A 22,499-nucleotide genomic window follows, 5' to 3' on the forward strand; every position below is an offset into this window, starting at 1 on the left:
AACTGTGGTTTTCGTGTCATCAAAATTAGAGATGGAAAATTATTATTAGCTCCACATAGACCCTGTTCCTCTGGGGAGTTGAGGCAAAATTGCTCCCCTCTGGTGTTTTGTCCACTGAGTTTAAGTGAATCAAGCAACAGGTCGTCTACTATTTCCCTTGGGAGATTCTTTCACTGTCAAATAGAAGTGATTAAAAAAAAGAAGAAAAAAAGAGAAGAAGAAAACCTCTTCAACCTATATTAGGTTTTCTTGACTGTTTTCTTTCTAGCCTCTGCTCAGTGGAATTCTGAAGCATCTATACATGATGGAGTGTATTCTTTGGCCAAAAGGTTTATTTTCCTCTGTGATGCTCGTTGAAGGCATTGCCTTTATAATGACCCATTTAATCCCAGTCACTTGGAAATGAGTTAAATGCTACCTCCTTCACACAATCTAAATTGGTTTAACATCTTTCAATGCAAGTTATTTGTGTAATTCCCTGCACGTGCTAATGTATACACCTCAATCTGATGACATAGACATCAGGTCCAAACAAATGATTTCAGGGGCCCAGGAGCGAATTACTGTATTGATCTATTAAACAGACCTAAAATGCTTGTTTGGATTTGGAAGTCACTTGCAATCAGCAGCATTTTAGTGAAAGGCATAGGCTGTGAATGACTTAGTAGGAGGAGGCAAAGCCATGTTGCCTGACTACCCCTAGGGATTGGTACTCCAGGAGGTTTTCCAAAAGGCTTTCACTACTGACAGGCTTTACTGAGGCTGGATGTCAGTTTCTCCATTAAGATCAACCTTGATATTAGATTATGGTGTCAGGGAGGAAGAAATTTTCCTCTACCTCTCTAGGTTCTTCTGATTGGTCTAAGGATTAAATTGATATGAGACAGATTAACAAGAGAAAATCAAAAGTTTAATAACATGTATACCTGAGAGAGACCCAAGAAAACTGACTAACTCACCAAAGTGGCAGAAGACTTCACCTTGAATACCATCTTCAGCTAAAGACAGAAGAGGATGTTGGGGGCAGTGGTTTGGGACCTCAAAGGGGAGGAAGACAATTTACATGGAGATGGAAAAGCAAGTGTTTTCAAGTGTTCCATGGGCCACGCAGAGATCATGGGACACAGAGAGGAATTTTAACAAACAGACTTTGTTAGGTTCCTCCCTGTCTATGCACTTAGTTCATACTATAGTTATCCACGGTGACATCTCCCTTCCTGGAACAGGTCCTCTGTTTGCATTCTTTCAGGCAGTTAGAGGGAAGGTCAGCATTTCTTCCTGAGTCTTCTGGGCCTTAAAAATAATCGGCCTATATTAATCCTCATGCCAAAGAAACACAATTTGGGGTGCCAAAATTTCCTCCCCTACAGTGGGGAAAGGGGAAAATTTTCCTATTCTACCTCTTCACAGTTACATACTACATTGATTAGGGAGGATTTAACACAGGGGAAAGAAAGCTTGCTGGGATTTGAAGCCAGATGGACTTCCATTCAAATACTGATTCTTCTACCTTCTAGCTGTGAAACATTTAAAAAGTTATTTGCCTTTCTAAATCCCTGATTTCTCATTTATAAATTGGGAATAATAATACAATACTCATATGATTGCTGTGGGGATTAAATGAAATAATGTATGTAGTATGTGTTGGCATATGGTAGACATGCAATAAAATTTTGGTTTATGTCTCCCCTTCTCTTTTGTGAAGAAGACTATTCTACTACACAAATCAATGAGGGTGTGTTGGAAAATGTAGGTGAACATCTGGTATGAATTTAACATGCATTTTATGGAGATAGGAAATCAAGATATACTGTATGCTTAATTATTAATAAAATACCATAAATGACATTAAATAAAAAGTTCTATATAAGTTCAAGATACTACTGCCACTAATATTTTTATCCACTTGGTGATTGGTCACATCCCTTAACAGCTCTCCTTTGACCTATAAAATGCTTTAAACTTTTTTTCCAAAGTGTCTTTCTATATCCTCAAATATTATTCGGGGCACCTCAATCTTGCCTGTTTGTGTCAATAGTATACAAATGTATCATACTAAAAAGTTATTTCATATATTCTGGAAGCCTTTTTTCTTCCTCTTGTTTACAATCAATTGGTCAATAATATTAATGAAGTTCTTAGAGCAAGCAAAGTGTGATGTGTGTGTGTGTGTGTGTTACGTGTGGGCAGAAGTATTGAGCAAAAAGTGAAAGAAGCTTTATGCCATTTGAATGGATCCAGTCTCCCAAGCTTCCATCATTTTCCAGGCTAACTTTTGAGGTCCCAAAGCTTTATCATTTGTCTTGTATTACTGTATATCCTACTTTGTTGCCTAAGTAACAAAGGCAGTGGAGTCTTTGGATTCAGGATGTAGATGTGACACGAAGGTCGAACAGGACGGTGCCAGCCTCACGGGTGGATTTCTTGCTAGTCCTGGCTAAACCTGCAGGAAGCCAGCTTGATCGAGGTCCTGTAGGAACCCAGGAGAAGATGAGGTGCTACAAGAATTGGAGTCTTGAACAGATTAGCTGTAAAAAAGTTGGTGTTGACAAGGATTTCTAGATTGTGTTTCAAGCTATGTTATGATTCAGTAAAAATAATCCAATCTTTTTTACCCTCTGATTTGTTTTTCCAAAAACATGTTCTTTGTTGCCTTAGCATTTGAGCTGTGTATTATGTTTTGAGAGATTTTCTAATTTTTAAAAATAACTCTTTATGAGACAGATCAAAATCAAACGTGGTTGAAAAAAATAGTTCCTAAAGGCAGATGTTTAATTTATTTCTATCTAAAACTAGGCTCTAGTCCCATTAAAAGAAGTGCCAGAGCAGTATTAATTTGGTTATTTTTACATAAATCTGCATTAATGTCCAAGAGACCCTACTCCAGGTATGCAAAATAAAGTAGCATTAATTAATTAGTGCTACATTTGTCAACTATATTCAAGCCCAAGATTCAAAGCAGGAAGTGGCTGGGACACAACAGGTATTTAAACCAATCAGTGCTGATTCATGCTTGGAGGAGACAAAAAAAAAATCTCCCAGATCTGCTCTTCTTTTTTTTTTTTAAATAGATCTTTATTGGAGTATAATTGCTTCACAATACTGTGTTAGTTTCTGTTGCACAACAAAGCGAATCAGCCATATGCATACACATGCCCCCATATGCCCTTCCTCTTGAGCCTCCCTCCCGCCCTCCCTATCCCACCCCTCTAAGTCCTCACAAAGCACCGAGCCAATCTCCCTTTGCTATGCTGCTGCTTCCCACCAGCCAACTATTTTACATTCCGTGGTGTATATATGTCAATGCTACTCTCATTTCGTCCCATCTTCGCCCTCCCACACCATGTCCTCAGGTCCATTCTCTATGTCTACCTCTTTATTCCTGCCCTGCAACTAGGTTCATCAGTACCATTTAAAAATTTTTTTTAGATTCCATATATATGCGTTAGCATATGGTATTTGTTTTTCTCTTTCTGACTTACTTCACTTTGTAAGACAAACTCTAGGTCCATCCACCTCACTACTAATAATTCAATTTCATTTCTTTTTATGGCTGAGTAACATTCCATTGTATATATGTGCCACAGATTCTTCATCCATTCATCTGTCAATGGACATTTAATTAGGTTCCACGTCCTGGCTATTGTAAATAGTGCTGCAATGAACACTGTGGTACGTCTCTTTTTGAATTATGGTTTTCTCAGGGTATATGCCCAGTAGTGGGATTGCTGGGTCATATGGTAGTTCTATTTTTAGTTTTTTAAGGAACCTCCATACTGTTTTGCATAGTGGTTGTATCAATTTACATTCCCACCAACAGTGGAAAAGGGTTCCCTTTTCAACACACCCTTTCCAGCATTTATTGTTTCTAGATTTTTTGGTAATGACCATTCTGACCAGTGTGAGGTGATGCATCATTGTAGTTTTGATTTGCATTTCTCTAATAATTAGTGATGTTGAGCATCTTTTCATGTGCCTCTTGGTCATCTGTATATCTTCCTTGGTGAAATGTCTGTTTAGGTCTTATGCCCATTTTTTAACTGGATTGTTTGTTTTTTTGATATTGAGCTGCATGGGCTGTTTGTATATTTCGGAGATTAATCCTTTGTCTGTTGTTTCATTTGAAATATTTTCTCCCATTCTGAGGGTTGTCTTTTGGTCTTGTTTATGGTTTCCTTTGCTGTGCAAAAGCTTTTAAGTTTCATTAGGTCCCATTTGTTTATTTTTGTTTTTATTTCCATTTCTCTAGGAGGTGAGTCAAAAAGGATCTTGTGATTTATGCCATAGAGTGTTCTGCCTATGTTTTCCTCTAAGAGTTTTATAGTGTCCAGTCTTACATTTAGGTCTTTAATCCATTTTGAGTTTATTTTTGTGTATGGTGTTAGGGAGTGTTGTAATTTCATTCTTTTACATGTAGCTGTCCAGTTTTCCCAGCACCACTTATTGAAGAGGCTGTCGTTTCTCCACTGTATATCCTTGCCTCCTTTGTCATAGATTAGTTGACCATATGCACGTGGGTTTATCTCTGGGCTTTCGATCCTGTTCCATTGATTTATATTTCGGTTTTTGTGCCAGTACCTTATTGTCTTGATTACTGTAGCTTTGTAGTATAGTCTGAAGTCAGGGAGTCTGATTCTTCCAGCTCCATTTTTTTCCCTCAAGATTGCTTTGGCTATTCGGGGTCTTTTGTGTCTCCATACAAATTTTAAGATTGTTCTAGTTCTGTAAAAACTGTCACTGGTAATTTGCTAGGGAGTGCACTGAATCTGTAGATTGCTTTGGGTAGTATAGTCATTTTTACAATGTTGATTCTTCCAATCCAAGAATGTGGTATATCTCTCCATCTGTTGGTATCATCTTTAATTTCTTTTATCAGTGTCTTAAAGTTTTCTGCCTACAGGTCTTTTGTCTCCTTAGGTAGGTTTATTCCTAGGTTTTTCTTCTTTTTGTTGCAATGGTAGATGGGAGTGTTTCCTTAATTTCTCTTTCAGATTTTTCATCATTAGTGTATAGGAATGCAAAAGATTTCTGTGCATTAAATTTGTATCCTGCAACCTTACCAAATTCATTGATTAGTTCTAGTAGTTTTCTGGTGGCATCTTTAGGATTTTCTATGTAAGTGTCATGTCATTGGCAAACAGTGTCAGCTTTACTTCTTCTTTTCCAATTTGTATTCCTTTTATTTCTTTTTCTTCTCTGATTGCTGTGGCTAGGACTTCCAAAACTATGTTGAATAAGAGGGGCGAGAGTGGACATCCTTGTCTTGTTCCTGATCTTAGTGGAAATGCTTTCAGTTTTTCACCATTGAGTATGATGCTTGCTGTGGGTTTATCATATATGGCCTTTATTATGTTGAGGTAGGTTCCCCCTATGCCTATTTTCTGGAGAGTTTTTTTCATGAATGGGTGCTGAATTTTGTCAAAAGTTTTCTCTGCATCTACTGAGATGATCATATGGTTTTCATTCTTCAATTTGTTAGTATGGTGTATCACATTGACTGATTTGCATATATTGAAGAATCCTTGCATCCCTGGGATAAATCCCACTTGATCATGGTGTACGATCCATTTAATGTGCTGTTGGATTCTGTTTGCTAGCATTTTTTTCAGGATTTTTGCATCTATGTTTATCAGTTATATTGGTGTATAATTTTCTTTTTTTGTGATATCTTTGTCTGGTTTCGGTATCAGGGTGATGGTGGCTTTATAGAATGAATATTGGGAGTGTTTCTCCTTCTGCAATTTTTTGGAAGAGTTTGAGAAGGATAGGTGTTAGCTCTTCTCTAAATGTTTGATAGAATTCGCCTGTGAAGCCATCTGGTCCTGGACTTTTGTTTGTTGGAAGATTTTTAATTACGGTTTCAATTTCATTAATTGTGATAGGTTTGTTTATATTTTCTCATTCTTCCTAGTTCAGTCTTGGAAAATTGTTCTTTTCCAAGAATTTGTCCATTTCTTCATGGTTGTCCATTTTATTGGCATATAGTTGTTTGTAGTAGTCTCTTATAATCCTTTGTATTTCTGCAGTGTCAGTTGTGATTTCTCCTTTTTCACTTCTAATTTTATTGATTTGTGTCTTCTCCCTTTTTTTCTTGATGAGTCTGGCTAAGGGTTTATCAATTTTGTTTATCTTCTCAAAGAATAAACTTTTAGTTTTATTGATCTTTGCTATTGTCTTCTTCATTTCTATTTCATTTATTTCTGCTCTGGTCTTTATGATTTCTTTCCTTCTACTGACTTTGGGTTTTCTTTGTTCTTCTTTCTTTAGTTGTTTTAAGTGTAGGGTTAGATTGTTTATTTGAGATTTTTCTTGTTTCTTGAGGTGAGATTGTACAGCTATAAACTTCCCTCTTAAAACTTCTTTTGCTGCATTCCATAGGTTTTGGGTCGTCATGTTTTTGTTGTCATTTGTTTCTACATATTTTTAAATTTCTTCTTTGATTTCTGCAGTGATCTCTTGGTTATTTAGTAGCATACTGTTTAGCCTCCATGTATTTGTGTTTTTTACAGTTTTTTTTCCTGTATTTGATTTCCAATCTCATAGCATTGTGGTCAGAAAAGATGCTGGATATGATTTTAATTTTTTAAAATTTTCTGAGGCTTGATTCATGACCCAAGATGTGATTTATACTGGAGAATGTTCCATGTGCAATTGAGAAGAAAGTATATTCTGCCACTTTTGGGTGGAATGTTCTATAAATATCAATTAGATCTATCTGGTCTATTGTGTCATTTAAAGCTTGTGTTTCCTTATTTATTTTCTGTTTGGATGATCTGTCCATTGGTGTAAGTGGGGTGTTAAAGTCTCTTACTATTATTGTGTTACTGTTGATTTCTCCTTTCATGGTTGTTAGCATTTGCCTTATGTGTTGAGGTACTCCTATGTTGGGTGCATAAACATTTATAATTGTTTTATCTTCTTCTTGGATTGTTCCTTCGATCATTATGTAGTGTCCCTCCTTATCTCTTGTAAGAGTCTTTATTTTAAAGTCTATTTTATCTGATACAAGTATTGTTACTCCAGCTTTCTTTTGATTTCCATTGGAATGGAATATCTTTTTCCATCCCTTCACTTTCAGTGTGTATGTGTCCCTAGGTCTGAAATGGGTCTCTTGTAGACAGCATGTATATGGGTCTTGCTTTTGTATCCATTCAGCCAGTCTGTGTCCTTTGGTTAGGGCATTTAATCCATTTACATTCAAGGTTATTATCGATATGTATGTTCCTATTACCATTTTGTTAATTGTTTGGGGTTTATTTTTGTGGGTCTTTTTCTTCTTTAGTGTTTCCCACTTAGAGAAGTTTCTTTAACATTTGTTGTAAAGCTGGTTTGGTGGTACTGAATTTTCTTAGCTTTTGTTTGTCTGAAAAGCTTTTGACTTCTCCATCGAATCTGAATGAGATCCTTGCTGGGTAGAGTAATCTTGGTTGTAGGTTTTTCTCTTTTATCACTTTAAGTATATCCTGCCACTCCCTTCTGGCCTGCATAGTTTCTGCTGAAAAATCAGCTGATAACCTTATGGGGATTCCTTTATATGTTATTTTTTGTTTTTCCCTTGCTGCTTTTAATATTTTTTCTTTGAATTTAATTTTTGTTAGGTTGATTAATATGTATCTTTGTGTGTTTTCCCTAGGGTTTATCCTGTATGGGACTCTCTGTGCTTCCTGGACTTGGGTGACTATTTACTTTCTCATGTTAGGTAAGTTTTCCACTATAATCTCTTCAAATATTTTCTCAGACCCTTTCTTTTTCTCTTCTTCTTCTGGGACCCCTGTAATTTGAATGTTGGTGCATTTAGTGTCACAGAAGTCTCTGAGATTTTCTTCAATTCTTTTCATTCTTTTTTCTTTATTCTGCTCCTCAGCAATTATTTCCACCATTTTGTCTTCCAGCTCGCTTTTTCGTTCTTCTGCGTCAGTTATTCTGTTATTGATTCATTCTAGTGTAATTTTCATTTCAGTTATTGTGTTGTTCATATGTGTGTTTGTTCTTTAGTTCTTCTATATTTTTGTTAAACATTTCTTGTATTTTCTCAATCTGTGCCTCCATTCTATTTCTGAGATTCTGGATCATCTTTACTATCATTACTCTGAATTCTTTTTCAGGTTGATTACCTATGTCCTCTTCATTTATTTGGCCTTGTAGGTTTACCTTGCTCCTTCATCTGTGACATATTTTTTTGCTGTCTCATTTTTTTTTTTTTTTAAATGAGTGGGGTTGTGTTCCTGTCTTACTGGTTGTTTGGCCTGAGGCTTCTAACACTGGGGTTTGTAGGCTATTGGGTAGAGCTGGGTCTTGGTGCTGAGATGAGGAACTCTGTGAGACCTCACTCTGTTGAATATTCCCTGAGATCTGAGGTTCTCTGTTAGTCTAGTGGTCCAGACTGGCAGCTCCCACCGCAGGAGCTTCGGCCTGACCTGGGGCTCATGAACCAAGATCCTGCAAGCCACCTGGGGGTGGCAAAAAAAACCCCCAAAACAAAAACACATCAATAACAAAGTAAAAAATAAAATTAGACTAGGAAACTAACAGATATGTTAGGAAGAATATAAAAATAAAAATATAGATGAATCAACAAACAGAAGGTACATCAGTACCACAATAGTAGAAAAGAGGAGGCGGGAAAAGAAAAAAAAAGGGGGGGGAAGGCCTTGGCTGTGGAGGGCGGGGCCTAAGCAAGGTCGAGGTTTGGGTGGTGAGTGGGGCCAATGCTCAGGACCCACAGGGCTGGAAAAGGCCCTGGGGGCTGTGGGGGGGGTGGCCCTTAGGCTCAAGGAACAGAAGGGGCCCAGGCGTGCCCCCACCCCTGGTCTCAGAGGGCAGGGGACCTCACCTGGGAGCCCATTAGGTTTCCTGGACTCAAGTGGGTGGGGCAAATGCTCCTCCCATCTGGGAGGGCCCCTCCTGCCTGCCTCTCCTGATCTCCCCAGCCTCTCTGCTATGCCCCCAAGGACCTATGTGGCCTGCAGGGGGCTTTGGAGGGCAGGGGACCAGCCTGAGAGCTCAGCAGACTCACCATGCCCGAGTGGGTGGGCAGTCGCCCTCTCTGCTTCTCTCCCTCTCCTGATCTCCCTGGCCTCCCTCCTATGCCCCCAGGACCCACGTGGCCTGGATGGGCCTTTGTGGTGGGGGTACTGGCTTGGGAGCTCAGCAGCCTCCCCTGCCCGAGTGGGCCAGGTGATTGCCCTCCACTCCTCTCCTGCTCTTCCCGGAAAGTCCCTCCCACCTGCCTTTCCTGATCTCCCTGGCCTCAGGGGCGCCGATCCTGTCTGGTTTCCACTTCTCCTCCCCCCTCAGTCCCCTTATGTCCTACCAGTTCACTTTGGGGTTCCTCCCTTCTCCTTGGGCATCAGAGTCCCCTACAAGTGGCCCTAGTTGTGGGGAGATGCTAACTCCATGTCTTCCCACACCGCCATCTTGACTCCCCTGTCTTCTTAATTTTCATAGTACAGACACAACACATAGCTCAGGACATGGGTATCTCCAACCTGGACTATCACTAACACCTTTCTCTGAGCTTTGGACTTTGGAGAAAAATTGAAAGCAACCTAATTTTCACCAACAGGAGAATTAATAAGTAGCTTGGATTACATTCACATATGATCACTTTACAGTGGGCAAACTGGGTGACCTAGAGCTACACGTATTAACAAGGAAAAATCTCAGAAATATAAGGACGTATGAGAAAAACATACAAAATGATACATCCAGGATGATACCATGCCTCTAAGGGTTAAAAACTAAAAAATCAATAATTGTTGTGGGTACACACATATGAATGGGGGTGATAAACAGCAAATTTAGGATAGAGGTTATCTCCAGGGAGAGAGTGAAGGGAATGAAATTGGGTAGATATTGATACAGGGGGCTACACCTCTACCTACAATATCATATTACTCCTTTTCTTTTCTGTAGGAATAGAACTTTCACCTGAGTTCAAAAGGGCACATGGAGGCCTAGCTAGAGATTATGTTTTCCAGTCTCCCTTGCAGCTGTTGTATAGTCATGTGACTAAATTCTTGCCAAGGTAGTATGATTAGAAGTGATGGGTGCGACTTCTTTGTCACTTCCTTAGAGGAAATTGCTTGTCTTTTCATCTTCTCCTTCCCCTTTCCCATGTGCTAGAATATGGTTGTAATACTGTTAATCCAGTCCTAACCTGGAAGACATGCACATTACTCTGGGGCACGTGTCATGCTCTTTGGGCCAATAGCCTCATGTGATGCATGTAATAGTAATTCATAACTTTCACTCCTATGTCTTATTGTGTGAATACAGGATGGTTTATCCATGGTCTTACTGATGGACATTTAGGTCACTTCCTGTTTGGGACTATTAAGAATATTCTTATGCAATTCTCCTTGCCTCATAGATTAGCGTTTCCCTATGGTATTTTCTGTCTTAGTCTGTTTGGGCCACTATAACAAAAAATACAACAAACTGACTGGCTTATGAACAAACATTTATTTCTCACTGTTCTGAAGCCCGAGATCAAGCACCAGTTTATACCTGATGAGGTATCTAATGAGGATTCACCTCCCAGATGGCCACTTTTTCTCCATGTCCTCACATGGCAGAAGGGATAAAGGGAGCTTTTTCAGGCTGCTTTTATAAAGGCACTAATCCCTGAGGGCTCCACCCTCATGACCTACTCATCTGCCAAAGACCCCACCACCACCTTTTAATATCATCACCTTGGGGGTTAGGTTTCAACGTATGAATTTGGGGGTGGACACAAACATTCAGCCTGTAACATAGGAATGGAATTGCTGAGTCATAGGATATGTCTATGTTCAATTTTCCTTACTACTGTCTGGATAAACTTTTTTCCAGGTGGCTGTTACACTTGAAATCATCACCAGCTGTATGTTAGAGTTTCACCTTGTTTTGATTGAATTTTAATTTTTAAATGTATCATTGTTTTAATTTTTAACAAAATTAATTACAGTAAATTGCCTACATACAAACCTTCAAGTTGCAAACTTTCAAAGATGCAAATGTGCCCCTGTATGCCAGCTGTTGTACTGTACTAGTGTACTTTTCAAGGTATTGTACTGTAAGATTAAAAATGTTTTCTTTATTTTTTGTGTTTGTTTTTTATGTATTATTTGTGTGAAAAGTATGATAAACCGATTACAGTACAGTACTATATAGCCAATTGTGTTAGTTGGGTACCTAGGCTAACTTTGTTGGACTTATGAACAAATTGGACTTACGAACTCCCTCTCGGAACAGAACTCGTTCATATGTAGGGAACTTACTGTAATCATTTCTCACTGTGGCTTTAATTTGTATTTTTCTGATTGCCAATAAGGATAGGCATCTTTTCATATGCTTAGGGCTATTTGTGTTGCCTTTGCTGTGAAATGCCCATTTACATTTTTGCTCATTTTTCTATTGGGTTATCTTTTTCTTATCGATTCTGCATCAATGATTTGTGATTTGTGATTTGTCTTTTTAACTTCTTATACTTTTTGATGAAGGCAAGTTTTTAGTTTCAATGTAATGATATACCTACCTTTTACTTTATGGTTTGCCAGTTTTATTACTGCTTAAGAAATCCTCTGTAGTCTGACTTTGTAAAGATATTCTATATTTTATTCTATAATATCTATAGTTTTTACCTTTCACATTTATTTTAAATTTATAACTGATAACTGATTTTTGGATATGACCTGGGTTAAAAAGCAAACATTCAATTTTCTGGTAGATAACCAATTGTCTCAGACCCATTAATTGAATAATCATTACTCCCCACACTGATTTCAAATTTCTGCTTCATACCATTTATGTGGGATTATTTTAGACCTCTCTATTCTTTTCATTATTCTGCCTACCTAACCCAATTCACGTGCCACATTGTCTTATTAGAGCTTTAATAAAAATGATGGCGGCAGGTAGTACACAAATCTCCCACTCCTCCTCGCTCTTTTTAACCAAGATTATCTTGGAGAGTCCTGTTTCTTTGCTAACATGTCTTAACTTCAGAATCAGGTTGTCATGTTGTTCCACCGTGTTTGTGTATTCCATTGTTTTTATAGATTAATCTGGGAGAAAATTTTGGCTTTATTTCTTTATTTGTTTTTAAGTTGACTTAAACATTTCTTTTATGTAGGTTTCTCATAAGCATGACTTTTAAACTTGTTTTCTATGAGTTGAAGTTCTGGTTCAAAATTAAACAGAGAGAGTAAAGATCCTAGGTAAAGAATTGTTTAAAAAAAGAAGAAAAGAAGAGAGTTTTTGTTGTGGCTTGAAGGAAAAATTAATACATTCAGAAAAAAGAATACCTTAGATGGAAACAATGAAAGTGGAAGTCATAAAAGATAAAGGTAGGAAGCAAAGCTTGTACGTGAACTTGAAGAGTGAAGTGGGTAAGTGGAGGCCAGGCTGGCTACCAGCTGGCCCATGTTGGCTTAGGATGGCTCAGCTGCTTTCTGGAGTGTTCCCTGAGGGAGAGAGCAGAGGATCCAGAGGTAAATATTGAGGGTGGGAAAGAATGAGTTCATTATGTAAATAATAGTTGCAAGCCAGATGTTCAGAGCTTGGGTATACCTTCCTTGCCTGAGGCGGTTGTACAATGCATTTTGAGCGAGTTTTCATATCCTCAGGGACCTTGCTATCAAATTCCAAAATTACTCCCTCTCCTCAGGCAGCTTCCCTCACAACTGCTGAAAAAAGAAACTGTTAGGAAGAACTCATATTGAGGAAATTTTGGTAAAGTGTGTTACATGCAAACAGGAAGGGAGCGGGAATTAAACAATTCAGATAATTACTGTCCTGAATGCAGGACTGTATAAAAAAGAAAAGTTTCTGCTTTGCAGTGTTTATACTGAAGTACATAAAATGAAAAAAAGAATGCCATGGAGCTAATTTAAAAAAACAAAACGAAGCAGGCTTTTAGCTGCTCAGATCCTATAAAAATCAAAAGGACGGATATGACTTAAACTTGCTTTACTGAAGCAAATTTCCACAACCTGACATTTAAATTGAGCTGGGGGGCACTCAAATAATTCCACAAGTATGTAAAATCGGATACTGTATCTGCAACCAAGTATTCTGCTCTGGGATTTGGAGTCCCAATTGGCAACCTGGGAAAACCATGTTACTTACACTTGCTCAAATAGTCTCTAATTAGTTCTTCTGACCCTCTTGTATACTAATAAATGGCCCATTACGGAACATTAAAATGGAATTCTTTCCATTAAAAGTGATTTCCTTGCTAGTGAACATGAACTAGGTTTAATGGACAATGTTGGTTAACATTAGGTTGTCCTAATGTACAGTGGATGCTTTCCAGTAAGAAAAGATGCGAGCAGGCATTAGGCTTTCTGGTTCAGTCAGTGAGCTGAGAGGGGCATGAGTCTTCCTACAGTGGTCGAAATATTGCTTATGTTCTTAGCTTGTTTTGGGTGGGTCTATTACTTTTTGATCTAAAGAGCTGAAAACTCTAATGTGAAATTGTATAATGAGCCTTGGAAAATTATGAGCCTAAAGAGACTTTTAGATCACCTCTTCAGGTCAATTTCCAAGTTTATTTTGTTAATGGGATAAATAGGCTGACGTGGTGGGAACTTCTTCTGGGATTCTGGCACGCTCTTCATGCCATCCAAGGCTCCCTTGGCACCCAGTATGGTGTCACACATAGTAGGTGTCCAAGGGCTATCTGTTAGATTAATATTGTAAAATGCTTCTGAGGGACCGATAATTCAAATTTCTGAAATGCGTATTTAACAAATCAATAAACACATATTTATTGATTACCTAAATGTGCCCAGGACTGTGTCTGACCAGACCTAAGGAAAATTTAAAAGAGGCATTAAATGTGCTTCTAGGAGACAATATTATAAGGGAAATATTAAATACGTCTCTGAAATTCTTGTTTTTACCCCCATCCACACCAGGAGGAAGCATCTTTGCTGCTTAGTTGGTTTTGGAGAGGAACATTGGATAAGCCGAGAGGGGCTGAATTACTTTACTTAAGAAGAGGGAAAACCCCTGTAGGAAAACTTTCTAAACAAGGGGTAGGAGGCTGGGAAAAATGGTCAGAGAATGGAGTGAGAAAACCCAGAATGACTGAGTCTCGTATGAGAGGGTTGTGGGTGGGGTAGGAAAGAGAGAAGTTGCTCTAAGGGGTGGATCTTTGGGGTGGAAAAGAAACACTTAATAAATTTTTCAAAACTCCTGCTCTGTAATGTGTAAGGTAACAAATCTCCTTGTTTTTCCAATAGACCTTCAGTAAAAATCTCTCTCTTCAAAGCTTTTAGAGCCAAATTTGTTGGGAGATTTGCAAACGGGGCTTAGACTGGTCTTAAGAGCTAGAACTAGTTGCATTCACATTTCAGGAATGTTGAAAGAAACATAACACTCGGTATCTAAGTGCTTATTTATCTAGAATAAATTATAAATACAGTAGTTGTTTTTGACACGAAAGTAGGACACATGGTTTGAAAAATATAACGTACTTATTTGGTTGATTGGTAATTAAAGTTCCTGAAATGTTTACCTAATCAATCAATAAACATATTATTGGGCACCTATATGTGACCAGAATTGCATTTGATAAGCCCTAAGGAAAATTGAAAAAATGCATTAAATATGGTTCTATGAAATGATATCATAGGGATTAAATTTTTTCAGAAAATTATAAACTAATTTGGTTTGAAGATAGCCCAGAAAACCCAGGCCATAAGGCTCACAAACTATTGGCATGCTATTCAGAATGTTGAGTAGGTCATGGAAGGTTTTAATATAGCCACCAAATTTTTTTCCCTAAGTTGATATGGTGGGAAATTTACTCACTGAACTATATTTATGGAGCATCTGGTATGTGCCAGATGCCCTGCTAGGCCCTAGGTACATACATAATGCATTACGATTGCCCTTCAGATGAGCATGATGAAATGGGAAAGTGAGAGACATGCAAACAGATATGACGGTAGAATGGAATAAGCATCATGATAGCTGTTACTGCAAGTTCAGACAGATGGACCCTATCTTCCTGCTGAGCTGAGCTTTGCCTAACCAGGTAAAGAGGCAAGAATACTTATGACTCGACAGGGATAGAAGGTGAGGCCAAAGGAACTGGTGAAGGATGTTGACTAAATAGGAATGTACAGGGGATAGAAAGTAGGTGCAGGAAAGAGGAGATATTTATTGAATGGCATGAATTCTGGTGGCGCTTTGGCTTAGTTGGTACCCAGTATTGCAAGAGCTTCACGACTGCTCTTCCTATTTTCAGCTTAAGCTGAAATTATCAAGCAAATCTTCTTTAAAATAGTGCACATTTATGCTCTCCTCTCAAAGGTCTCCCAATTTTTTGAGAAAATAAACTCAGACTCCTTATTTTGACATTTGAGATCTCCTATAGCTTGGCCCCAACATAAAATTTTGACTTATAAAAATAGCATTTTGTATGTTTCAACCACATAACTTCACCTCTCCCTACTCCACAAATATACTCAACTTAATCAAGCTTGACTTCTTTATTGTTTCTGTATCTTTTCTAAAAATACTGCTCATTGCTAAAAGCCCTTTTCGAAAGCTGCTCCTCTATGAAGGTGTTCCTTGTCCTGCTTCACTCTTCCACAGTAGGATTTTTTCCTCATCTGAATACACACCATAATTTATTTCTCTCTATGGTGTCTTCTGTCTTATAATTATTTATGTACATATATGTTTTCAATCTCTTTGATTATAAGAGATTCAAGAAATTCTTATTGTATTCAACTTTTGGTCTTTCCTCTCCCTCCTCTTACAGCAACTAGCATAATCTAAGACCATAAATAATGATTACAAAGAACAAAACTGAGTGCTTCGTGGAGTTGATTGTGAGAGACTTGAAAATCCAAGGGGAAAATGAAGTGTAGAGAGATGTTGAGTTGTGATCCCCTGGAGGACTGTTGGAAGAATCTCTCTCTCCTATTCTCTCTGTCGTGTGTGTGTGTGTGTGTGTATGTGTGTGTGTGTGCACACGCATGCGCACGTTTGAAGGTCTTCTAAATATTTAAATCAAGATTAGGAAATCTCTGCCAAAAGCTTTAGTAGCTGCGACTATGCAAAACCATTATAACCTCCTTATTTATTGTGTGATGAGATTGACAGCCTCATTTAAACATTGTGAATAATGCAAAATGCCTTTGTTGGGGATTCCAATGTACAATTTTTCCAACAGTTTCAATGAATGAATACAAAGTATTTTCAATGCCAGCGATTTCTGAGAACGAATTTGACTCTCAAGATTTTTGTCTCCTACTTCCATAATAAAAATTTTACAAAGAAATACTATTTGTTTTTTAAAAAAGAAAATTATTTAGGAGTAGAGAAGAATATCTGTGGATACAGGTAGAAAGTTTGAATTCAGTACTTGTATAGTGAAAAATAAGTATGAAAAAAATAGAAAGATGAGTATGAAAGAAACAGCCCATGCATTTGAATAATGGTGCTAATCTACATTTGCTGACATATTTCCAGCAATAGTTTCCCTTTCAAGGTGCTCTTCTCATATCTGTGGGGGGATAAGCATTTTTTCAGATGTGGAAACTGAGACGCAGAAAGATCATGTGATGTGCTCTAATTTTCTTACTTTGTTGCTCTAGATTTTGCATTCTCTCCCCTCACTATTTAAAGAAACACTCCTTATGAATGAGGAACTCATTACTCTGAACTCTTCATGTATCTCATACTCTTGCTCTATTTTTTGCTGACTAATCTTTTAACCCCAGATCCTACTCTAAAATGGTGAGTTGTCCAGATGCAGACACTCTTTTCTAATAATTAAGCAAAATTCCTTTTGTTTTGTTCCCTTCTCTTTCTCTGATGTTCCATCTAGCAGGTTTTATTTATTTATTTTAATTAATTAAATTTATTTATTTTTGGCTGTGTTGGGTCTTCGTTGCAGTATGCGGGTTTCTCATTGCAGTAGATTCCCTTGTTATGGAACATGGGCTCTAGGCACGAGGGCTTCAGTAGTTGTGGCTTACGGGCTTAGTTGCTCGGCAGCATGTGGGATCTTCCTGGACCAGGGCTCGAACCCGTGTCCTCTGCATTGGCAGGCGGATTCTTAACCACTGCACCACCAGGGAAGCCCCTAGCAGCTTTTAAATATTGCCATTGGTCTTCATTTAATCTAAGTCTCATATCTGTATTGTTATTCCTATTTTTTTAATAAAAAGAATGAGGCCCAGAAAATGTGTGAGACTTCCCTAAAGTCCCTGGGATTCTGTTACAGGTTGAACTGTGTCCCCCCAATGTCGTATGCTGTAGTCCCCACTCCCAGGAACTCAGAATATGACCCTCTGGAAAGAGGATTATGTCAGATGTAATTAGTTAAGATGAGGTCATACTGGAGTAGGATGGGCCCTTAATCTAGCATGATAGGTTTCCTTACAAAAGGGAAATTTGGAGACAGGCACACACATAGGGAAGATGCCATGTGGAGAAGGCAGAGATCGAGGTCATGCTTCTACAAGCCAAGGAATTCCCAAGATTGCCAGCAAACCACCAGAATTGAGGTGAGGGCATGGCACAGAGCCTTTCTCACAGGAACCAGCCCTATGGACACCTTGAGTTTGGACTTCTAGCTTCCAGAACTATGAGACAACAAATTTCTGTTGTTTAAGCCACCCAGTTGATGGCAAACCAATACAGATTCCAACCCAAACCACCCAGGTCCTATGCCCTTTCTACTAAGTCACAGCTACCTTTTTCTGAATAAATGTCACTTGACTTGGGTCTTAAGGTCTAGGCAAAGTTACTAGGAAACACAGAATAGGAAATGATGTCTTCTGCCTGGGTGTCCCAGAAGATTTTATTGGGAAGCTATCATTTGTTAGGGGCCTTGATCAAAGTGTTGGAATCCATCAGATACAGGCAGGTTGGTGAGGGGGAGGAATTCCTGGTGGAAGGAACAACACCTTGCGCTCAAAAAAGTAGATTACAAAAAAGATTGGGGAAAATTGATAGATTAGGGAAAAGTCTTGAGCACGCTGCAAGGCATAAAGAAGTTTTAATATAGTTAATTGGAAAAAGGATGCATCTGCAAAGCAAGGTATTGGGAAAGGAAGTGGCTGTTACATTGGAGCATTGATAGTTATAAGGACTGTTGTGTAAGATAGCTACCGTTGAGAGGCTTAGGGCACCTACTTGCCAAGCTAAAACCCACTGTTAAAGCCACAGGCAGCTTTAAAGGAGATTCTTACCTCATGTAGCCACATGACAGACTGTGCTGTAAATCAGGCCTAGGATCTTATTATAAAGCAGTGCTGCAAAGAAGAAAACTAAATAAACAGCCTTGTCAGGGGTCCCAGTCAAAGTTAGATGTCCGATAGGGAAAGAGTGGGCCCGTGAGATATTTGAGTGGACAAGCTTGAGAACAGTAAGCCCAACAGTTCCTCTAAACGCTTCTGGGTGGCAGAAGAAGCTCCTTCTTTCTTTTTTAGAGGAGAACAGCCTCCGTTTGTCCAAAGACCATTCAGTGACCTCAGTTAAAAAGTTGCCATGTGGGGCTTCCCTGGTGGCGCAGTGGTTGAGAATCTGCCTGCCAATGCAGGGCACACGGGTTCGAGCCCTGGTCTGGGAAGATCCCACATGCAGCGGAGCGGCTGGGCCCGTGAGCCACAATTGCTGAGCCTGCGCGTCTGGAGCCTGTGCTCCGCAACGAGAGAGGCCGCGATGGTGAGAGGCCCGCGCACCGCGATGAAGAGTGGCCCCTGCTTGCCGCAACTAGAGAAAGCCCTCGCACAGAAACGAAGACCCAACACAGCTATAAATAAATTAATTAATTAATTAAAAAAAAAAAAAGTTGCCATGTGAAAGAATGCTTGCTCTTCTCAAGATGTGCGATCACCACCCCTCTAATGCTGGTAGCCCAATACCCGGATAGAGTCTCAACACAGCCTTGGTGGGGAAGTAAGAGTCCTATTTCAGAAAGACAAAGACTACAAGAACTTGTTACTATTATCTAGCAGGGATTAGGATAATATAAATGACTTGGAGATATGGAATAGATATCTGAACATGGAAAAAAATCCATTGACTTGGTGGGCAGTCAGCAGTGACTCAGGATTCAATGTTGGACCAAGACCACCTGGGGTTGGTTCTGGGATTTTGCCAGGATGACTCCTAGAAGCTTGGACATGATAATGGACTATAGTGAATGAAGTGGAGAGGCCAGAACTTCCTTGGCATTTTGAGGAGAGTGAGGGAAGGCTGAGGGAGGTGGATTGTTAGAGTAGTTTTGTTAGGTAAGATCCAACATTTGACTTCGGTCCCTGGGAAGGACTGGGCAGGGGAGTAAATGTGAGGATATTCCTGTCACTAAGGTAATAAGGACTTCATTGGAGAGGACACCAAAATCTTGGAGAAACTTACTGGTGGCTGTTCTCTGCAAGCTGGGGGTTGACAGTAAAATAGGTCATGGAACTAGATTCCCTGCTATCTGTAAGGATGCTGAGATTCCAGAATGTCAGGAGCCAAGTGACAGCGCTTAACTATCAGAGATAAAATGAATTTAATTACAGAATAGGAAGTAAATGTAGCAAATCAGTCGTGACAATCAGGGTTCATTTACCTGCAGGGATCTGTGGTAAAGGCAAATAGGTCACGGTAATCCTGAAAATGAGATATAGGAACAGCTAACAGAGGTATTACTCAATTTATGTAGTAAAAAATAAAAATAAGATAGAGCCGGCAAGTAGAAGTTAGTTGTTATAATGGAAGATTGAAACCCTCATTCAGTTTCCAAATCTAAGTCATTTTATAGACATGGATCCCATTGATTGAAGTGGAGACTGCATCACCTTGAGGAAAGACCTCACAACACCACCAAGAGTATATCCAGTAAATACTCCTCTGAACCTTCCGAAAAGATCGTGTGCCCATTTATCAGAGAACAGTGCAAGGGGAATACAAAACATTTTCAAGGATCTTAGATTTGTGATGTGATGTGAAGTTCGTTTATAATCCCTTAGTTTGAATGGGGGTTTATGGAAGGCAGGTGAAAATTGAATTGCTGGTTTCCTAGTAGGTTTTGTGGGTCCGTGAATAAAACCTGTGGTTGTTTCCCCATCCCGCTAAGGTATAATTGGGATAGATATGCTTAGCTGTTGGCAGAACCCTCTCATTGGTTCTCTGATATGTGGAGTAAGGTCCATTATGATAGGGAGGACCAAATGGAAGTCCCTATAATCAGAAGCAACATTGCATCCCAGGAGGGACTGCAGAGTTTAGAGCTTTCATTCAAGAGTTGAAGGATACAGGGATAGTGGAATTATGTCCTAACCCCTGCCTGCTCAATTCCCTCGTCTGGCTTCTGCAATAACCTGATAGATCATGACAGGATTACCATGAACTGGGAGCCCCAATAGCAGTGGCTCCACATGAAAGTTCTTTACTGCAATAGATCAGCATAGCCTCTGGTACGCGGCATGCAGCTATTGATTTGATGAATGCTTTTAGATCCCCACTGATAGATACCCTTCATTGTTTTCTACAGGGCTTCACAACTCTCCCCTTTTCTGTTATAACACAGGGAACTGGATTATCGTAACATTCTTTCAGGCTGTCATGCGGCTCATCTATGTTGATGATGTCATGTTAACTGCACCTGGTGAACAAGAGGTGGCAAGTGGCCTGGATGCTTTCATAAAGCACGTATGTGACAAAGGGAAAAAGATAAACCCCAGGAAGATTCAGGGGCTTGACACATCACTGAAGCATTTAGGGACCTACTGGTTTGGGACATGTTGGGAGAACTATTAATAAAGGACTTGTACCTCTTATCACTAAGAAGAATGTACCTTGTACCTTGTACCTCTTATCACTAAGAAAGAGGCCCAATACTTGATGGGTCTTTTTGGATTTGGAATGCAGCATATATTACTTATTTATCAAGGTGATTTGGAAATCTGCCAGTTCATGTCTGGGCACAGTACAAGGATGGCATGTCAGAGGTGCAGGCCGCAGACAAGCTACCCTGCCATTTAGACCATCTGACCCACTATTTTCAACAGTGCTAGAGGTAAACATCATGGTGAATAAAGATTCCACAGGAGAAGAGTAGCAGTGCAGACCTTTAGGGTTCTGGAATGAGGCTACTCTCTCTTTTTAAAAATAGCTCCCTGGATGTTTCAGAGCCCTCATAGAGACTGAGTTGCTGATCACGGGACAGCAAATGAGAATGGGACCAGAGCTACCTCTCATGAATTGAGTGTTTCTGGATCTCATGCATCAAAGTGTTAAATGGACACAGCAGCAAATCATCGTAGGATGGAAGTGATACAGTCAGGACCAGACCTGAGCACCGGCACTGTGGAACGTACAATCCACTAGCAGCAATGACTAACAGCCCTTGTAGGCCACTATTTTTTTGGAGAGAAGAGTCAGCCACGTGGTGGCAGGTCAATGACATCGAACCTCTTTCATCTTGGAGGAGGCAGTAATTTATCCTTACCAGAATGGATGATAGTTTGAAGCAGATGAATTTGTCAATATATGACCATTTTTGTCTTACACAAATGACAATTTCATGTGGTTCAACCAAGTACATTATTCTGAATGTAGGTATGGAGGCAGAACCATGCTATGCCTTCCCCCAAACATGTCTATACCCTAATCCCTGAAACCTCTGAATATGTTAGGTTACATGGCAAATGAGAATTAAAGTTGCAGGTGGAATTAAAGTTGCTAATGAGCTGACCTTAAGATAGAGAGATTTTCCTGGGTTTTCTAGGTGGGCCCAATGTTAATTCTAATAGTCTGTAGAAGTAGAAGAGAAGATGGGAAGAGAGAACCAGAGAGATGATGGTGTAAGGACTTGGCTCAACATTGATGGCTTGGAAGATGGAGGAAGGCAGCCATGAACCAAGGACTGTGGGCAGCCTCTAGAAACTGGAAAAGGCAAGGAAACAGCCCCCCAACCCCAGCTAGAATCTCCAGAAAGGAATGTACCCTGCCAACACCTTGATCTTAGCCCACTGAGATCCACGGCAGACTTCCGATCTACAGAACTGTAAGGCAATTTGTGTTGTTTTAAGTGACTGATGATTTGTTAGAGCTGCAATAGAAAACTAATACAGTTGACCCTTGAACAATACGGTGCTGACCCCCGTGCAGTCGAAAATCCACATATAACTTTACAGTCAACCACTGGTATCTGTGGTTCCATATTTGTGGATTTACCCAACCTCAGATCATGTAATACTGTAGTATGAATTCACTGAAAAAAAAATCCACATGTAAGTGGACCCATGCAGTTCAAACCTGTGTTGTTCAATGGTCAACTGTAGAGGTTTGTGTTTCCTGCCTGCAATACCCATGGCAGCATACATTTTAATCCTCTACAGAAAGCCTTAACCATTGACATGGTATCCCACACAATATTGCCCTGGGCTAAGAGAGCCATTGTTGGGCAAAGGAGGTACAGCCCTGGGCTCATTCCCATGAAATACATGTGTGTTCCCCATGACTCATAAGTAGGCAGCTTGACAAAATGTGGAACAGCC

The 22,499-nt window shown here is 39.5% G+C and overlaps 1 protein-coding gene across 8 annotated transcripts in view; it reads left to right on the forward strand.

Moving 5' to 3' along the window:
- MGST1 (microsomal glutathione S-transferase 1) overlaps positions 1-22,499 on the forward strand; it is a 413,587-nt gene that overhangs the window by 243,747 nt on the left and 147,341 nt on the right. For all 8 annotated transcript variants that reach the window (XM_059935387.1, XM_059935388.1, XM_059935386.1 and 5 more), the window contains one exon: positions 7,634-7,699. In XM_059935387.1, coding sequence (XP_059791370.1) covers positions 7,634-7,699 — 66 coding nt within the window. Of the gene's footprint in view, positions 1-7,633; positions 7,700-22,499 lie in introns of those variants that run through there.

The sequence above is a fragment of the Balaenoptera ricei genome, chromosome 10, assembly GCF_028023285.1.
Source record: "Balaenoptera ricei isolate mBalRic1 chromosome 10, mBalRic1.hap2, whole genome shotgun sequence".
NCBI classification, from domain to species: Eukaryota; Metazoa; Chordata; class Mammalia; order Artiodactyla; family Balaenopteridae; genus Balaenoptera; species Balaenoptera ricei.